Consider the following 19,166-nt stretch of genomic DNA (forward strand, 5'->3'; position numbering starts at 1 on the left):
TTTGTATATAGAACGTATTACAGTGGTAACTGACTCCGATTACATATATATTTATTTTATTGATACACAGAACTGGGAGTGAGAGGGTCGTTGCTCTTATAAGTAAAACTGCTACAATAATAATGAAACTAACAGAGAGGAACCCACCTTGATAGACGATTGTCTGTGATGAGAGTCCTTATTTCCAGTAACTTTGGGTTCTGTTCAAATCTTACGGAGAAAGTTCAACTGGCAAATCATTACATACGATAATAGCACAGAAATTAAACTTCAATCTAACCAACAGCCTACAGATATGAGTTTGGATGTCCATTTTGAAACATGAAGTGTCATACTACTGGGAAATAATATTGTTCAGTTTATTTTATTCAGCAACCTTGTTGGCTCAAAAATTAAACCACTTGAATACAAAATGAAGTGAAACAAGTTCAAGCATAATATTCTATTAAACGAGGATAAAAGGGTATATTAAATATTCTATTAAAAGGGTATTATTGAGGCTATCACATCAATTTTCGATCATAAAAATATAAAGACCAGTTTCAAATTCTTAAATCATGGATCCTGACATGAAATCGATCATATAAATATAGAGACCAGTTTCAAATTCTTAAATTTATTAAGATTATTAAGATTATTAAGATTATTAAGATTTATTAAGATTCTTAAATTTATTAAATCCTGACATGGATTTTTCATTATCCACCTGGTTCTACTATTCGTTCCACATTCGAAGCTTAAAATAATGCGTTCTGTGAACCTTCAAAGTTAGAGCGTAATACAGAATATGGTTCATCTCTGATTGTCATTGATTCAGGATTCCCATTGTGAGTTTCTAATACATTACTGGGCATTGCTCAATAATTATATGAATTTGGCAGACAGTTCATATTGAGAACCAGCTCTCACACGGTGAGTTTGTTTCAAACTAATGATTCTACCCATCGGTAGAACTAATTAAAGCTACTTGAAAGTATCATGAATATCAAAACTATAATATTAAAGCATTTGAACTGTAAAGAGTGGGAACGGTATAATATGCTACTGTGACTCATCAGACAGTAAAAAGTACATTTGTAAGGCTTATGGTTGGTGTGGAGTTCCTGACGAGAAGGTCCCATTCAGCCTGAATAAATGCAGATTTTTCCTAATATAGAGCAGAATCAGAATAATTCAACTCTTCTAGGAAGAATTTGATTTGTATCTAATAGGACGAATATAGACATTTGATATATTAGACACATAGTTTGTTGATGTATAGATTTTAATGTTTTGGATATTGTGTTTGACTTCTGTATTGTCTCTACATTGTATTCTGTATAATTGTATTTTATTTATAGTGATTTTGTATGTTACCTGGCTTATGTACTAATGCACTCTGGCTCAATTAAAATCATTGAATCATTGTATTCCTTCTTCTATTACGATAATAAGGAAGAATTTAACATCAATATCAAGAGCAACCTGAAAAAAAAAAAAATTTTTTTTTTAGGTCTATACAATGTAACTGAAAATAGAATTCAGAACGAAAATACACTTTAACTTGTGAGAACGATTTTTCCAATTTCTTATTTTCAAAATGAACATCCAAATCAGCGAGGGTGGGGTAGATGAGGGGAAGGGGGATGCTCTAACAACAAAGCGTGATGAGACACAGAGATAATGATTGAAGTTAGAACGAGAGAGAGAGAGATAGCAGTGTGCCATACCTTTGACAGTCGTTGACTTTGGTGTTGACTGCGCCAACTGGTTGGCAGCATAAATCCAACATGGCGGCCAAAATATATTTATATAAAAAACAACACACACTCGCGCACTATTTGACACCGGATAGTATGTATATAGTATGATCATCACAATTGAACGGAAAAGTGGGTCTGTGGCATGTCTGCTATGAGTCTTTGGGTCCACCTCGCCGTGCGCCTGGTGGAGCACCTAGCTGTCCACCTAGTGGTCCGCCTGTTGCTGCGCTTGGCTGGCTGCCAGGGCTGCAGCTTTGGCTGCCTGCGCCTGTTTTTCCTGTTCGTTGAGCTCTTTGATCGCCTGGATCTCCTTCTTCAGCTTCATTCGCCTGTTCTGGAACCAGATCTTGATCTGACGCTCGGTGAGACAGAGAGCGTGCGCCATCTCGATTCTCCGTCTCCTCGTCAGGTAGTGGTTGGTGTGGAACTCCTTCTCAAGCTCCAGCGTTTGGTATCGCGTGTACGTCTGTCGGCCTCTTCTGCGCATGCCATTTGCTCCTGCAACACAACAAATCAACACATCATTAGAAAACAAATAGACATAACAGAAAGACAAGAAGACGAAGAAAAACAAAACACATGACAAAAGACAAGAACAAAAATACATTATCAAATAGTAATAGTGTATATTTAGGAGGAGCTAACATGAAAACAAACAATGGTAAAGGATAATAGAAATCCTATACAACAAAACACAATTATAGTTGAAGACGAAAATATTGAAGATGTTAATATGGTATTGAAAGATGTTAATATGGTATTGACATGTAGGCCAAAAACAACCAATGGTGAAGGATAATATAAATCCTATACAACAAAAAACAATAATTATAGTTGAAGACAAAAATATTGAGATGTGATTAAAGATGTTAATATTATGGTATTGACAGGTAGGTCAACAACTAGATGGTGGGACCAGGTCCGGAAAGATAAGAGGAGGACGCGGGTGATCGAAACTTCTGGAGAGGCTTAGTTGATGAGGCCAAGTACCGACTGGGGTACAAGTGGCCACCGCAGTAAGTAAGTAATATCATAGAGAAACAATAGCGTAAGTAGATATCCCATGGTATAGGGCGTTTATGTCGTAACTTTTACTGTTATCCCAAGCCGATTACTGTTGATTATTGTCAATTTTTTTCTGTTTTGTTGGGGTGAGAGTGTATGAACGGCACAATGTGAGAGACTACCAGTGTCACACAGCTTCACGGGAAAGAACTACGTGGACTATCGGCTTGAGATAACAGTAGAAGTTATGACATAAACGCCCTATACCATGGGATATCTACTTACGCTATCGTTTCTCTATGGTAATATGGTCTTGATAAGAATGGTATTGTAGCTGGATTGTTGAGGTAAGCGATAGAGGTAAGAGTAAATTTCAGTGATATGGAATGTGACCTTAAATCAACCGTGGATGATTGAATGGTTTCATCCTCCTTGTCTTTCTATGGTCATTTCCAAAATCATGACACGGATTCAGATCCTTATTTTTAAGAACTTTGGAGCAAGCAATAAAATTGACGATTCTAGAAGACTAACATAATAGCATTGCAGTATTTGATATTATTCCAGGTGAATGGGCAACATTTTTTTTTTTATTTATTCTTTGATACAATTACAAATCATATGAATATGATCGGGATAGAACAACAGGCATAGCCCAAAACTATTCTGTTCCAAATTTTGAAAAATAATAAAATGTCCGAAAAAATAGGTTATGTTCTAACTGAGGAAATTTAAAGTTCAAAGTTCTGTCCAAGAATAATATATATTAGCTAGAAATTTTGAATTTAGAATGATTATTATTATTATTAATAACGAATGTTCTTCTCAGTTTGTAGTTCATGTGCATGATTTCCCAATCTGTAAACGCGAACGCACACATCAGCTGAATGAATGTACAAATGCTGTGTGCATTCGCTGGTACCTGGAGCAAGCGATAATGAACAATTCTGGAAGACAAACAAAATATTATGATGCAGCCTTTCATGTGTTTCAACAATTCAAGTGAAATTCATTTGTTTACTGCAACACTCTTAATCAACTTTAAACTTTCACAGAAAAATCTTAATTTCAATCAGCTGATGCCAAGCTTTTTATATCTGTATCTTACCGTTTCTGTAAAAATACAGATATAATCAGTTGATTGAGAGTGAATTGCTCATGTTCGCGGCGCGTATATCTGTACGCACCTTATGAATACTTAAAAACTAATAACATTCAACAAAATATTATTCTCGAGAGTTGTGTGTATATATTTAAAAATTATGTTTCCCAAACAGGTTTTTACCTTTGGGCTTTATTGTTTTGAAGGATACTTATATATTTTTGTTTTGTAAAATTGTATTGACAATAAAGAAGTTTCAAATCAATCAATCAAATTTATCTACTTAGTTTGTAGTTCACGTCAATGATTGTTGCATCTCAATGTGACCGCTGTAAATGATTTACATTGGTGCACTCTAGCTTTGGAATGTTTTCTAGAGCACCTTGCTTGAGAAATAAGGTTGTCGACAACCGTCTCCCCCACCCTCAACCAGCAATGGTAATAACTATTCAAAATGGAACCATCTGCAGTTCCACGTTCGAGAACTCGAGCATGGTTAAGTGGGAACTGCCCATTTCGAGAAGTCACAACACCACCTCTTGAGCACTTAATTAAAAACTCAGCTTTTAAGCGGCAGATTAACTTCTCACAGGAGCAATCACGGCCAGTCGATGTGTTTTAAATTGGTGTCTCAAGTCTCTCACAGCGGGGCAGACCAGATTCGTGAGTGGTTGAGAGATGAAGGTGGGAGGAGAACGACGAAGATGAGGTAATGAGAGAATATAAATCAAGAAAGAGAAGAAAAACATCCTACGCTCGAGTTTATTTATGTTTCGAATTCGTGTATGTCATTGTAGTAATCTACGGACTGCCTGGGATTGAGACCCAATTACTCATTTACATATGCATGTTGTCTGTCCCTCTCTATCACACATCCCTCTACTCACTTCTCTCTCTCTCACACACATCCTCAGCTCCTGCATATCGGCATCGTATCTCTTGCATGGCATCCTACATCATTCGAAATATCTCTATTCTGTTTTCTGTACAGTGTTTCTGTGGCGACGACCTCTCATGAACCCCTTCTTCTTTCTCTCTCCCTCCATTCTAGAACACATTCTTCTTTCTCTCTTCCTCCTCTCTGGACCACTCCATCTCTATCATCTCATCACGATTCATCTTCTTCTTCGTCAGCATTCCATCTTCATCCTCATCTCCTTCCATTTTCTACATCAATATATTCCTTCTTCTTTCGATTCGTAGTTTTCTTCTACCTAAATTCATCTCATTCTTCTTGAATCTTTTCTTCAATTTCTGCAAATATTTATGTTCAAGCTCTTTAACTTATTTCTCTGCTTCGTCTTCTTTTTCTTCTTCTTCTACTTTAAGATTCAAGATTCAAGATTCTTTATTGCCAGAACAACTTTACATTGTATGAGCACGTCAAAAAATAATAACAATAATATAACACTTGTGAAATAAAAGAAAAATTGAGATAAAAAATTAAGCATATGATAAAAGAAATCGTATAATATATGAAGATATTACAATAACAATTTGTCTTATTATTTTGTCTTAGTCTTAGGAACAAACTACAATTAATATTAATAAGTTATTCAGTTTTACCAAAAAATAAAAGGTAAATGTTGCATCATGAGCATTCATAATATTGTAGACTGAAAATACTCATCTACCGAATAGTATGCACTCTCTGTCAATTTATTTTTTAAAATTTGTTTGAATTCATAGATTGGCAGCTCTCTAATTTCTAAAGAAAGATTGTTATAGATTTTGGCTTGGTGAAAAATATGGCTATTTCTTGTCTTGGAGAGTCTTATTTGAGGCAGTGATAGATCATTGCCACGTCGGGTGGAGTAAGAATGATTGGCTCCCAGACTTTTCTTCCTCTTTCTCTCCAATTTTCTTTTCGTTTCTCTTTCTTTTCTTACACTCCCTCTTTCTATTTCATCCATTTTCATCTTCATCTTTGTATATTTCATCATTCAATTTGTATTCTAGCTCATCTTTTTCCAATTATTAGACACAAAATCCTCCATCTTCATGATTACTCTCAATATTTTATTTTTCTACATTCTACATCTCCATATTAATATGTTTTTCTATACACTCTTGACTTTTCACAAGAAAGAGATGAGAAAAACTCAAACCAGATTGAAGAATTAATTGATTGGGAGAAACTGAAATTTTTCTACAAAAATATTCATTGAGCATCATCCATGTTTGAAGTGTAAGTCGAGAAACTAAGTTATAGTACCTGATCTGGAAAGGTTATAGTCATTATATGTCCCTATCCTCTGAGAAAGAAAAGATACAATATTTCATCTCTGATTCCTTCCAGACTCAATGATAAATATTTTCTAACATATGTTTTCAATAGATGATTGTTAGAATGTCATTTTTCTGAAAACAAATTTAAAAGGGTATTTATATTTCAAATTAATAGAATTATTATTAAATGAAAATCTCAATTAAATGCTGTAAATCACCCCGAAGTCTTCTGCTACTGCAAATATTGACAGCCGGGTGAACAGCTAGATGGAAATTCGATGAGCACTACTATACAAAAATTATTTGTCAGCCCGGGAATTATTTGTCTTAGGGGTGATTTACAGCATTTAATTGGGATTTTCGTTTAATAATAATTATTCATTAATTAGCATTTGAACAAATGCAACTTCCAATTTATTTCCATCTATATTTCTAAATGTTATATATGATTGTTAGAATATTGGTAAGTCCGACTTCACTCAATTTTTCCATATTTTTAATTCATCTTGTTTCTGTTTGTTCCAGCGCCCTTTATCCTATTCACTTGGTTCTCACTGTATCTCCCTTCCTCACCCTCACTATCCCCTCTCTCCGTCACACCTTTGCTATCCAATAACTTAGCAGCATTCGGATTCATCGGCTCCTTTGATCATTAAGTTGTCAATAACCCAGCCACAACATCTATATAGCTGTCTTCTCATACAAACAGTGTTTCTCTATTATAAATACATATATAAAAATATATGAGAACACTAGTGCAGAAGAAGAAAGGAATCTCTAGGAACAAACCTACCTATTATTTATAGTATCCAGGATATGCATAAAACTTTATAAATATTCCCCAGAGTTATGCGAGAGGAATTCGCTCTTTGTTATTCTTTCTATCAGGCTCTACAGTTCAATCATCTTCTTCTCCTTCTTCCTCTCCTCTTCTCCACCATTTTGTCTCTATCCCCCACCTATTTCTCTTGATATCTCCTTCTCAGTCAACTTTTCTTGTACTCTGCTTGATATCTCTTTCTTTGCCTGTATTCTCGTTTCTCCTTCTTTTTTACTTTTTTTCGCCGCTCCTTGTGCGTGCAGTTCGTGTAGGGGGAAGGCGAACATGCCCTGCTAGAAAATTTATTGCCAATACTTCATTCTTGATATTTTTATTAGCCTACGGAATAAGATATTTATCAAATTACACGCTTTGAATTTTTAATAAACCTGTTACTTGTCTCTCACCCAATCTCTTCTTCTCGTTCTCTCTCACTCTTTCTTTCTCTTCAACACTCCTCTCACTCACTCTCCCACAAGTACCATGCACTCTGTCTAATATAAGTTACGCTGCATCGTTATTCATATGCCAGCAATCAAATTGTAACAATGTAACATATTCATCAAGATTATTCAATAGTCAATTGAAACATTGAACTATTATTATAATTCATTGTTTCTACATTAATATCATTCATGGATAAATTCTTAGCCACTGACAGGTGGCTATGCATTGACTAAATGAGCTGGAATTGGAAAGTGAGCATGATTAGTGTGAATGTGTGAGTGATTGGTTGCTAATTTTTCTTTCTTTCTTCTTTTTATATTTTTCTACTTCTCTATAAAATTCATAAATTATCAGATATTCATTCCTGCTCGCAGACGTAGAGTTTTGTACTCTCAGCAAGCAGTATTTTCTATCCAAATTCACAAATTAGTCCTGGTTTAGCATGTTCGAATTCTTGTCTGATGTTATTGTTTAATAAATTAGACTTTTATGTACTTTATAAATTATCAACTTATTACTCTAATATTGTTAAGCTGTATTATTTTGTCTCATAATTTGTAAATATTGTGAATTGGATTGAATAAAATTTGAATTTGACTTAAATGATAGCGAAATAATTTATTGGTTGATTATAATTATGCATCAATATGATAAGAGGAATAGCAAGTGATAGTTATGATAATTGATTACTGCCAGTTAGGAAAACATTATCAAATCGATCATTGAAAGATGATTATATCGATTAAAGTTTTCCTATATTTTCTGGTCAATTTTCAGGTTATTCCTATGAAATTGAAGTGGACATTGATGAAATATTTCCAAGGAATGAATGTTGATAGGCTTAACCTGGAAAATTTTTTATTTATATACCAAATTGTGTACAAATACTTTACATGACGAAAGGCACAACAAGCTCATGCCCAAAACTGTCCCATTTCCAATTTATAAACTATACTGTCCAAATCAAAATGCTGGTTATGTCACTTTCACTTTTCAAAATAAAATTTACGATCTTCAATACTCAGATGAACGAACGAATCTTGAATCTAATAGGTAATATTAGAGTCTAAAATCAAAAAATCTAGAACAGTGACTTGGAAATTATTCAAAAAGTCTAAATTTTGAATGAAACTAGAAATTTTTGAACTAAAAACTTCACACTTTAAAGAAAACTTATGAAACTTTTTATGGAGTTTTATGAATACGTATGGAATTATGAAGCTTGTTGATTATAATATATTGGGAATATTTTTCCAAGGAATGAATGTTGATAGGCTTAACCTAGGAAATTATGAAACGTTTTATGGAGTTTTAATACGTATAGACTTATGAAGCTTGTTGATTATATATTGGGAATATTTTTCCAAGTAATGAATGTTGATAGGCTTAACCTAGAAAATTATGGAACGTTTCATGGAGTTTTATGAAGACGTATAGAACTATCAAGCTTGTTGATTATATATTGGGAATATTTATCCAAGGAATGAATGTTGATAGGCTAAAACCTAGAAAATTATGAAACGATTCATGAAGTTTCAATACGTATGAAACTATGAAGCTTGTTGATTATAATATATTGGGAATATTTTTCCAAGGAATGAATGTTGATATGCTTAACCTAGAAAATCATGAAACGTTCTATGGAGTTTTATGAATACATATAGAATTATGAAGCTTGTTGATCATATATTGGGAATATTTTTCCAAGGAATGAATGTTGATAGGCTTAACCTGAAAAATTATGAAACGTTTTATTCAGTTTTAATAAACGTATAGACTTATGAAGCTTGTTGATTATATATTGGGAATATTTTTCACAATTCAGGGTCATTTTCATACTTTTTCAACCAACACTCATCTGTATCAGAAATTGAAAAAAGAAGGATGTATATAATAATTGTTCTCTGCCCTACTTAAATTGGGATAACTTCTTAAACACTGAAATTCCTACTCAAAATAATGAAATGAAATGGATAGAGACTCTTCCAACTCCACAAATTTTCCCAAACAAGAAGCCGAAAAAATGAAAGAAGGATGCTTATAATAATTGTTCTATGGCCTACTTAAATTGGGATAACTTCGTCAAAACTGAAATTCCTACTCAAAATAATTTAATCAAATGGATAACGACTCTTCCAACTCCACTCTTCGACAAATTTTCCTAAACAAGAAGCCTAGGAGGAACTCTGAAAGTATACATTCGAGAACACCACGCCTCTGATATCCAAAGCCTCCTCCCATGAATGCGAGATTACTCCAGCGTTTTACCCTTCTCAAGGTCATTTCGGGAGTGAAAAAATGCCTCGTGGATCATTCACGTTGAGGTCAAGAGTCGTAAGAGTCGTCTGAAGGCTGCCACGTAATTTCTCCACTCTGATGGCACTCTAGCGGTAAAGTGAGACGTGATCCGTCTACTTTTCAGTGTTCTGATGCCACTTCTCACTCATTTCCGTTCATTGACAAAAATTCTGGTCTTCTCGATTCTCATTCAATTTTCACTCGATTGCCATACAGAAATTATAACCACTGTATAAAGCCGCGTTTACACCAAAGTTTTTTTTTTCCTTTTTGTGCAGTTGAGAAGTTGATATTGTGGTAATTACTCATATTGAACAATTTCTCAGTCTTTTTCATTCAACCAAAGTTATTAACAAAATTTAATAACTTAATCTTTATAGATTCTATTAGATTGAACAGAACTTGACAAACACATATGATCATCATGTTTTTTTTTCAGATTGATTTCTACACTGTTGCAGGTTTGATGCCTAGTGAGATCGGACTCCCCTAAATGTGTATGATAAGTTATGTTCAATCTAATAGAAACTATAAGGATTGAGTTATTAACATTTTGTTAATAACTTTGGTGTAAACGCAGCTTTACAGAATGTAATCTACAATGAGTCTGAAAAGAATGTGGGATTGAAATATTTTTATTTATTTATATATATATATGTTTTATAAGTCCACCTCTGACTTCCTGATAACATATGACTTTGAACTATCATAACTCTTCAGTTTGACGAACTATTTTGCTCGGTTTAAGCTCAAATTGAAGAGAAAATCGATGCCTTTCTAAAGGTGCGTACAGATATACGCGCCGCGAACATGAGCAATTCACTTTTAATCAGCTGACTATATCTGTATTTTTACAGGAAAAGTGAGATACAGATATAAAAAGCTTGGCATCAGCTGATTAAAAGTGAATTGCTCATGTTCGCGGCACGTAAATCTGTACGCACCTTCATGTGTACTTGTGAATAATGATTGATTTCTGATAAAGGAGGGAAGAATTATCTCCATGAGAACATTTGAATGAATTGAGGAGGGAACAGTGTACATACGAGTATGTCATAAGTCATTCAAAACTCATGCAGTGAAAAATCTTGACACTCTAAATAATTGAAGAAACAGAGATGTTTTGAGATATAAAGTATGAGAGGATGAATTAAAAGAAACTTTTCTGAAACAAGAATGGAGGATTTTCGCTGCTGAGAAAAAGAGTATAATTCCAAGAAGAAATCAGGCAGCTATCTCATGAAGTCAGCGTGAAATAACGAAGTGTTTATAATGTTGTATTAAATTGTTATACAGTCTCCAAATGAAATAGAAAAGAAAGATAGCTCTCACATATCACATTGCTGTTCGAAAAACTGTGCGAGGGAAGCTCAGCTCCTTCTCATACTTTCATTTCTCATCTTTCTTCCACCCCACTCTTCTTGTTTTCTTTTATCTCCTCTTTCTCATCAGCATTCTTCTCCTTTTCCTCCCAACCCTATTCATTCGTCTTTTTGGGGGAGTTTTTCTTCTAGTTCTCTTCTCTTTTCAACTCCCTCTCCGTTCCTCCGAAACAAACATTCTCCAATGCACAATCATGAACATCACAGTATATACACAGTACAATCGGGGGTTTAGTCTGCGAGCGAATCGTAAATTTCTGGAATTCGAGAAAATCGGGAACTCTGACTGGAGAGGGGACAACTGAACTGAAAGGAGTATGCCAAGCCCCCCTGACACCCCTCTCCAGACCCCCTGACACCCCTCTCCAGCCCCCCTAGAGGACATGGCCCTCGTCCAAAACAGACTCTGAGATTTATCAAGCAAGCACAGTTCTCTGTCAACTTGTAGCCCAGCCCTCTGCCAATTCCCAGTCTTTTGTTATTATTTCTGCTGGTGCCACTGCAAATAGCACCGAAAAATCTATTCTATTGTCGTTGGACTGCTCATAATAATTATTCATACTTTATTTTCAGTGTTTATTCCAACCTTTGTTATAAGTTAGGCGATCCCGTTCATTTTACTAGCTGACACACAGACGGCCATAAATTATATTCCTGGACAAACTGAACTGGTTTTGAATGATGAATTCAATTTTTTTTTCTTGAACAAAGAATGCTATTTTTGAACTCTCACCACTTTAAATTTAGTTATTTACATTTAAATTTAACAATGCACAAATCAAATACATGATTAGAAAAGGATCAAGAGGTCTAGCCCAAAACTGCTCCCTTCCCTAATATTTTTACTTTCCTTGCCCTATTACCATAGGTACGGAAAGTATTGCTTTCCGAAAAATATTAAGGTACCCCAATTTCTAAATTTCTATACGTTTCAAGGTCCCCTGAGTCCAAAAAAGTGGTTTTTTGATAGTAGCATAGAGAAACGATAGCATAAGTAGATATGCCATGGTATAGGGCGTTTATGTCGCAACTTTTACTGTTATCCCAAGCCGATAGTTCACGTAGTTCTTTCCTATGCAGCTGTGTGACGCTGGTAGTCTCTCAAATTGTGCCGTTCTTTCACTATCACCCCAACAAAACAGTAGAAATTGACAATAGTCGACAGTAATCGGCTTGAGATAACAGTAAAAGTTGCGACATAAATTCTCTATACCATGGGATATCTACTTACGCTATTGTTTCTCTATGATAGTAGTAAGCCAATGTCTAAAAGGTAGGTTATGTTGATTCACTTTGAATCAAATTCAGAGTCCAGAAATATACAATATACAAACAAAAATTTTCATTCAACTTTATTCACAAAATTCATTGTTCAGAAATGTTATAAGGTTCATACAAATGGAAAACATCACAGGAAAATTATTATTTATATATTTAATAATTATTATTATTATAAAACGAAAATCCCAATTAAATGCTGTAAATCACCCCGAAGACTTCTGCTACTGCAAATATTGACACAACAGGGTACGCAGCTAGAAGCTAGATGGAAATTCGATCCAGGATTTAATTAGGATTTTTGTTTAATTATTATTATTTTCATCAATGTTGTTTTCCATCACGAACTGCTTATTATTGAATCACTTTTTTGCTATTACGAAAAACGACTAACAGCAAAAAGTGATTTAATAATAATGATATATTTATTAACATTTGAACAAATGCAGCCTCCAATTTATATCCATTTATATATTTCTTCACACGTTGATAAGAGATATCTGATTGAGAGTTATTGAGAGAAAATTTTTACTTATATCTTCTTCAGAGACTCCCTCATATGTCTTAGGATTTGTGTATATTGGTGTATCATAGATTGATTAATTATTATATGCGAGAAATTGATCTGTGATAAAGAATCAATCAATATGCTCCCATAGAAGGCGGAGTTAGGACTCCAGGTACTCTCTGCCACAGAATCCTTTGAAATTTTAATAATTAAATATTACAAATATTAAAACTTTTACAATATTTTCATTTTGAAATAAATCCTTAGTTAAATTAATGAAACTAACGTTTTGGTAAAGAGTTAGTGGGAAGGATACTTCGGATATTCTTTCCGAAGAATGAACATTGATATGTCCAAAGCTCCGCCAATTTATGTAGATGCATAACAATATTATCTATTCTCTCTTTAGTTATTACAAATTGCAGTTCAATAATTGTTTTCTTAATTTATATTTTGTAAATTCATCTATAATTTTGCTGTATTGTAAGCTATTGTATATAAGTGTATAAGCCAGTATATATTGTAATCTACATGAATAAAGTACTCAATCAACCAATCAATAAATCCTGGAACCCAACCATTGTGTGAAACAGAATATTGATCAAAATCTTGACAATAAACCATTCAGGAACTAACAGTTTGAATATTCATTATTAATATCACAAAACATGAATCTCATATCTCATGAGTAGACCATACATCTCAAATATGATATCATTAGTATCAAGCAAAACTCTCTTTGGAGAGTATAAGCTCACTCAATGTTATAAAACAAAATTCATAGTGCAAATTTCTAGTGAGAAAACATGAAGAACCTAATATATAACCTATAAACTTTGACAAGGCAGAACATCCAGAAGGATCTCTCTGCCGATAAAAGCCATATGAATGAATGAAAATTCATAGTGAATACTTAGAGAAAAATAAAGTGGGATTTCTGATTGGAACAGCTCAAAACGTAGAATAGTCAGAGACTTCAGCTCCATATTCAACCTCATCAGAAGACAAACCTTAGGTTAACTTTATGGATTCATACAATAAGTACATCATCAAAGTGATAGGGAGAGAAAAATTAAGGTAACCTTGTGCTATTCCTCTCCCAAATTTAGATAAGGTTACACATAGTCTGAAATAGTTCAAGTCTTGTAGTTGTTCACTTTACAAAATTTTCAGACCTTAATTATTTTTACAAAGTGGATTTTAAAATTTAGATGCTTCAAAACCAAACATGGGAGAAATATTTCATATTTTTATCACTTAGTAGTTCTGTGAACAGTAGACCTAACGCAGTATTCTCATCCACAAGTACCTGATTGAAACTATGGACCTTATGGAAATACAGCAAAAGACTGGCTTCTCCACACATCTGTGTAATCACTTGTCAGCTGATTTATGATGAATAATTCTATAGTCTGATTTTTACTCTAATATTGGCGTATGAAGGAGGCTCCTTTTTCCTTTTATATTATCCTTGAAATGCAAAATTTCCAAAAACCTTGTATATACGTCGACGCGCAATTAAAAAAGGAACATACCTATCAAATTTCATGAAAATCTATTATCGCGTTTCGCCGTAAATGCGCAACATAAAAAACATTTAAACATTAAGAGAAATGCCAAATCGTTGACTTGAATCTTAGACCTCACTTCGCTCGGTCAACTAGAATGAATTTTTTTTTTTTAATGAATGGAATGGTGTTTCCCATATTGAAGCGATTGAATATAACCACAGATAAAATAAGTAAATATATGGTTCCTTTATGATATAACCAATCCCAATATCATCTAGTATGAAGTGGATAAACATTTAAAGGATCATTTAATCCATTTGAAACAAGAATTAGGTATAGATTTAATTTTGAAGACGGTATAAAACCCAGACACGTTCTTCAAAATACTAAGCAAGAAGGTTGTTCACGTCCTAAAAATCATCAGCTTCCAATAGAACAGCATTTGAAGCGCAATTATGTTAATTATAGCGCAGCCGATCCTTTCATAATTGTTTCCAATTTTCAGCGATTATTGCTCTTTTTCAGGTGGAAGTTGGTGGAGTGAGAGGGGGAATCATAAGAAGGCCTGCAGGCCCTATTAGATGCAGCGGCCTCATTCTAATTTCGTTGGAAACACCTTTCAATTTCCACTCTTATCAGAGGCGAATAATCTACGATAGCGGCCATCTATTATTATTCGTCTCTTTCTTTTTCACTCTCGTCCTCTATCCTTCTCCATCAACCTGTTTCACGTCGTCTTTCCGTTCTCCATCTTGGATGCATCTTCCTCGACTCAAACGCGGACATAGTTTGTGTATCCTTATTTTTGTCCGCTCCTCTCTGCTGTTAATTTTCCTCAATTTTCTTCTTCATTTTCGACATTCCATCCAATTGATGATGGATTAAATCCCAAGAAGTATCAAAAGAACATGATTAACTCTGAGAGCATGTTTTCCCTGAATTTCTTATCACGATTAATTTTACTTGAGATATCACCTCTCTTTTCCCATCTGTCTTTCCACCTCATTTTTCGATCTTTTGCACCTTTTTTGTTTCCAGTATTTTCTCTGGGAAATCATGTTATTTTCTCTCCTGCTGGTTCATCTTTGATAATAATTTACATTCTTCTTCTTTATTACACTTTTCTTCATTTATTTATTTAATCATTAAGAATTACACATCTTACAGAGAAGTACTACAGGCTTACGTCCAAAACGATTCCATCTTTCAACTTTGCGTTGAAATCAATTTGAATTTCTCTAACTTCTAATTCCTTTTTCAATAATATACTCTCTGTTTAATCAAGTTTATTTATTTACAGGTTGATTTGCATTATTTCCTACTTCTCATCCATTAAAAATCTCCTCAGTTTGATAGACTATCAGATTCCAATTTAATGAATGAATGAATTTATTTGCCAGAAACAAAATACAAAAAAGCTTTGCAAAAAATAAATATATGCTACTGCACATAATATTCCTCACAATCCTGTTGTCTTCTCAAACACTTCCCTGTGCCGTTTGCACAATCACTGAATTTCATTTTAAACTGGATTTAATCCGTATGAAGTATCGTTTGTTATAATATGTTTAATTTTGAGTTTAAGCCACCAGCTAATTTAATTTCGTTTAAGCTTTGACTGTGCAAACGGTCCTTATAGTGGGTTAAGTAGATGAGGCTCTTATTGCCTCAATTCCTTCCACATCTCTTCAGATATTGTAAAGTGTAAATAAAAGACACCTATCTATCTGCCTATCTATTAGTAATTGGACTATATTAGTGAGTATTCAATCTCAACGTCGTCTTGATCCACCGTACCAACCAATTACCATTGAACATTACAGACTTGTCTGTGAGAGGTTTTAAATTAAGAATTAAAGATATTCTAATTAAAAACTGCTTTCACAATCTGAATGAATATTTTAGCTTCAATATGAATAATTTATAAATTGTGATAATATTTGTGATCTTATGTAGGCTACATGTATAAAAATGATTGTGATTCTATGACGTGGCCTATTATTGTATACTTGTCGTTGGCAATAAATGGATTTGATTTGATATAGTTCCTTATTCATTCATTTCATTTCATTGACAATTACAAATCATAATTATAATAAATATAAACCATACTAAACCATCATTACTACTAAACCTTATCACTACTAAACCATTCTAATATACTCATACTGATACTATTTCCAATGATTCATGCACTTTATCTTCTCCATTCTTCCCTCTTCACACTTCCCTCAATTCCTCCACGCTTCTCGCCTTATCTCACAATCAAATCCATCTCTAGATCTCAGATAACTTCTGCCAGATCGGTGCATGTCAATAAATATTCGGTATCAAATTTTCGAACCGTGCCTGCAGGACAGTCGCAGAGTGGAGATCTTCTTTGGGAAGTTGTGAAGGAGTTAGAGTTGCTGGAGGAAGAGGATGAAGAGGGTTTGGAGAGGGATGAGGAGGAGGTGGATTTGAAGGAAGATGGGAAGGTGGAGGAGTTGTGGAAAAGGAGTGGAGATCTTCTTTGGGAAGTTGTGAAGGAGTTAGAGTTGCTGGAGGAAGAGGATGAAGAGGGTTTGGAGGGTGATGAGGAGGGGGTGGAGGAGGATTTGAAGGTGGAGGAGTTGGGGAAAAGGAGGCACGCCGCCCGTAGGAGTCGTTCGCCGCTCCAAACAAGGCGAGGAGGAAAAAAGGATAAATCGAAAGAAGGGAGCCCGAGTGGAGTGGGAGAACGATGATGAAGAATGGGAATAAGGCAGCAAAGATGGATGAATTAAGGAAGAGGTCGCCAGGAGTTGTTGGTTGCTTGGAGCTGCTGGCTTCACATGTTTTACTGGTTCAACATTCAAGGTCTATCCACCCGGAGAAAAACCAGTCCTGTCGTACAGTCCCAACCAAAACTCACCCTTCCCCCGCGACGATGAGTTAGGAGTACACACTCTTTCAATCACTTAGCTCTAGTTACCGTGCTGCGTACAGTCCCAAACAAGAATGAACTCCGCCAAGGTCTTGAAAGTGGAAGTGTCAAAGACCTTGAGTTATTACATTCCATCGATTTGAGGCAGCCTCTAAATTGCTATGCAATTAATCAGATTTTTTCAAGCCGCACGACACCGGCTGCGAATTATGTGCAGGTCTGTAGATCGTGCATGAATTTATGGCTGTGTTGAGGTAATGGAATGGAGTCAGGTTGTAAGGCTCAAGCAGCGGACTAATTCCAACAAATATCAATTGAGTGAAACCATAGAGAAGCAATAGCATAAGTATATATTCCATGGTATAGGGCGTTTATGTCGCAACTTTTACTGTTATCTCAAGTTGATTGTCCACGTAGTTCTTTCCTGTGAAGGTTTATGACGCTGGTAGTCTCTCATATTGTGTCGTTCATACAATCTTACCCGGTCAAAACAGTAAAATTCAACAATAATCGACAGTAATCGGCTTGAGATAACAGTAGAAGTTGCGACATAAACGCCCTATACCATGTGATATCTACTTACGCTATTGTTTCTCTATGGTGGAACGTAATAAGCGTTATCAAGTAGCTCCTTATCTAATCACAACACGAATAGTTTCAACTAAAAATCATGAAGTGTAAAAAACATAACCTATTTTTGGACAATTTCCATCTAAATTTGGGAAAATAAGAGTTTTGAGTTTTAAGCCTGTTGTTCCTCTCCCAATCATTCATAGTTGAGAATGATATTGTATGTATCAACGTATAAATAAATATATAAACTCTTCAAGAACCATTGTCAAGTGTAAATCCATTATTTATATAATATGATTAACGCGAGGAAATTGTTCTTGAAGAGTTGAAACTGGTTGGGTTGTGATAAAATATAACGTTACTTGATAACTATTATCATGTTCCATTAATTTCTGTAGCCCTGAGAAAAGTAAGAATAAAGTGAGTTTGATTTGTTCTACAATCAATCATACAAGTATCAATATAATTTCTACAAAGAAATTGACGAGTTTATAAGCTGGTTTTCTGACAATTTAGACTAGTAGTTCCGTGAACAGTAGACCTCACGCAGTATTCTCATCCACAAGTACCTGATTGAAACTTATGGAAATACAGCAATAGACTGGCTTCTCCATACATCTGTGTAATCACTTGGCAGCTGATTTATGATGAATAATTCTATAGTCTGATTTTTAGTCTAATATTGGCGTATGTAGGAGGCTCCTTTTTCCTTTTATAGTATCCTTGAAATTCAAAATTTCAAAAAACGTCGACGCGCAATTAAAAAAGGAATATACATGTCAAATTTCATGAAAATCTATTACCGCGTTTCGCTGAAAATGCGCAACATATGAACATTTAAACATTAAGAGAAATGCCAAACCGTCGACTTGAATCTTAGACCTCACTTCGCTCGGTCAATAATATGATTAACACATGGAAATTATTCTTGAAGAGTTGAAACTGGTTGTGTTGTGATAAAATATAACGTTACTTGATAACTATTGTCATGTTCCATTAATTTCTGTAGCCCTGAGAAAAGTAAGAATAAAGTGAGATTGATTTGTTTTACAAACATTCATGTATCAATATAATTTCAACAAAGAAATTGACGAGTATATGAGCTGGTTCTCTGACAATTTAGAATATCAATAATTCATTCTTGTATTGAACCTAGTCCATAACTGAGAGAAAAAATACTTAAAAAAAGCAAAAACAAGGAAAAAGAGGATGAAAAGGAGATGAGAAACAGGAGGAGGATAGCTGTCCATTCTTGGATAAGGATATCCAATGATGTATTCCCGTAGTTATTCTGAGTCATGAGTGAGATAAATATTTCATTTATCTCTTTTCTGTACCCTAAATATCACTATCAATATCACTTGAA

The 19,166-nt window shown here is 34.4% G+C and overlaps 1 protein-coding gene across 2 annotated transcripts in view; it reads right to left on the reverse strand.

The window, feature by feature from the left end:
- Positions 1 to 683: 683 nt before the first annotated feature.
- The window catches only part of LOC111063472 (homeotic protein ultrabithorax), a 481,856-nt gene continuing 463,373 nt past the window's right edge, over positions 684 to 19,166 (reverse strand). The window contains exon 2 of one of the 2 annotated variants that reach the window (XM_039433883.1): positions 684 to 2,240. In XM_039433883.1, coding sequence (XP_039289817.1) covers positions 1,948 to 2,240 — 293 coding nt within the window. In that variant the 3' untranslated portion in view covers positions 684 to 1,947. The remainder of the gene's footprint in view (positions 2,241 to 19,166) is intronic. The other variant, XM_039433884.1, reaches the window with a different exon arrangement.

The sequence above is a fragment of the Nilaparvata lugens genome, chromosome 8 (assembly GCF_014356525.2).
Source record: "Nilaparvata lugens isolate BPH chromosome 8, ASM1435652v1, whole genome shotgun sequence".
Lineage (NCBI taxonomy): Eukaryota > Metazoa > Arthropoda > Insecta > Hemiptera > Delphacidae > Nilaparvata > Nilaparvata lugens.